General features: G+C 40.9%; 1 protein-coding gene across 3 annotated transcripts in view; it reads right to left on the reverse strand.

Annotated features, from left to right (window-relative positions):
- Positions 1-1,419, reverse strand: part of LOC104727355 (succinate dehydrogenase [ubiquinone] flavoprotein subunit 1, mitochondrial) — a 5,750-nt gene that overhangs the window by 2,866 nt on the left and 1,465 nt on the right. Inside the window, exons 1-7 of one of the 3 annotated variants that reach the window (XM_010446434.1) lie at positions 1,317-1,412; positions 1,068-1,214; positions 833-973; positions 575-660; positions 394-486; positions 236-299; positions 4-135 (exon numbers count right to left, since the gene is read on the reverse strand). In XM_010446434.1, coding sequence (XP_010444736.1) covers positions 4-135; positions 236-299; positions 394-486; positions 575-660; positions 833-973; positions 1,068-1,214; positions 1,317-1,377 — 724 coding nt within the window. In that variant the 5' untranslated portion in view covers positions 1,378-1,412. Of the gene's footprint in view, positions 1-3; positions 136-235; positions 300-393; positions 487-574; positions 661-832; positions 974-1,067; positions 1,215-1,316; positions 1,413-1,419 lie in introns of those variants that run through there. The other 2 variants (XM_010446433.2, XM_010446435.2) reach the window with 2 other exon arrangements.

Here is a 1,419-nt window from a genome sequence, read left to right on the forward strand (position 1 = left end):
GACCTTCCCTGATTTCCATAGTCATGGATCTGGAGACAACATCTCTTGATGCAAGATCCTTGGCTGTAGGAGCATATCGTTCCATAAAACGTTCACCTTCACTGTTTCTCAGGATACCACCTTCACCTCGAGATCCTGCGATCGTATATAGTGCAAGCACCAAAGATGTAATTGTTAAAAACATTAAATCTTATGTTTGCAGACAAATTCGAGTATGTGAAGAAGAGATACTAACCTTCAGTGATGAGACATCCGGCCCCATATATACCAGTTGGATGGAATTGAACAAACTCCAAGTCCTGCATTTATCAGTCAATAAGATTATTAGTACATACAAATAACAGAACAATACCTCGTACACCATTTTTAATCAAAGCGAAACAGGTGAGAAACCTGGAGTGGAAGACCGGCCCGTGCAACCATGGCATTTCCATCACCTGTGCAAGTATGTGCTGAGGTTGCAGAGAAGTAGGCTCTGCCGTACCCCTGGAAAAACAGCAGCCATTACTCATTAGGTGAGTATATATTTTCACTATTGGGAAAATTTTGTATCATATAAAAACAACTAGCTCACCCCAGTGGCCAAAATTGTTTGTGCAGAGCGGAAACGATGCAATGTTCCATCTTCCATGTTTAGTGCAATTACACCCTGGCAACTGCCTGCATATTAGATAGAAAAATGTTGCATTAACTACAGAGTCACTACCCCTTAAGTCCAAAATTGATCAATAAGAGCTATCAAACCAACCTCATAACCTCATAAAACCATTACCAGACATCCCCCTAACACCAAATAGGCAAATACTAACAGAAGGAACTGTGAGAGACTTACCATCACTAGCCATGAGCAAATCCAAGGCAAAGTATTCAACAAAGAACTGGGTGTTATGCTTCATGGCTTGTCCATAGAGAGTATGCAACAGAGCATGCCCAGTCCGATCCGCAGCACAAGCACAACGATAGGCCTGACCACCTGATGGTAGAATAATAAGAAAGCCAACATGAGAGATCTACTAAAACAAAGTACATAAAGAACATCAACACAAGAAAGGGATCAGACAAATCACCTTTTCCAAAATCAAGACTCTGACCACCAAATGCACGCTGGTAAATTTTCCCCTCTTCAGTACGAGAAAACGGCAGACCATAATTCTCAAGTTCAATAACTGCTTTTGGTGCCTCTCTACACATATACTGGATAGCATCTTGATCACCTACACAAAAGAAAAGAAACTCAGTAATTGCACTCAACAAGTGAACGAGCAAAAGCAATTCACTAAAAGAAAGAAATAGAAAGAAACAAAGAACAAGATTACCTAGCCAGTCACTTCCTTTGACAGTGTCATACATGTGCCATCTCCAGTCATCTTCGGACATATTTCCCAGTGCAGCATTAATACCACCCTTCACAACAGTTTT

The sequence above is a fragment of the Camelina sativa genome, chromosome 11 (assembly GCF_000633955.1).
Source record: "Camelina sativa cultivar DH55 chromosome 11, Cs, whole genome shotgun sequence".
Taxonomy (NCBI): Eukaryota; Viridiplantae; Streptophyta; class Magnoliopsida; order Brassicales; family Brassicaceae; genus Camelina; species Camelina sativa.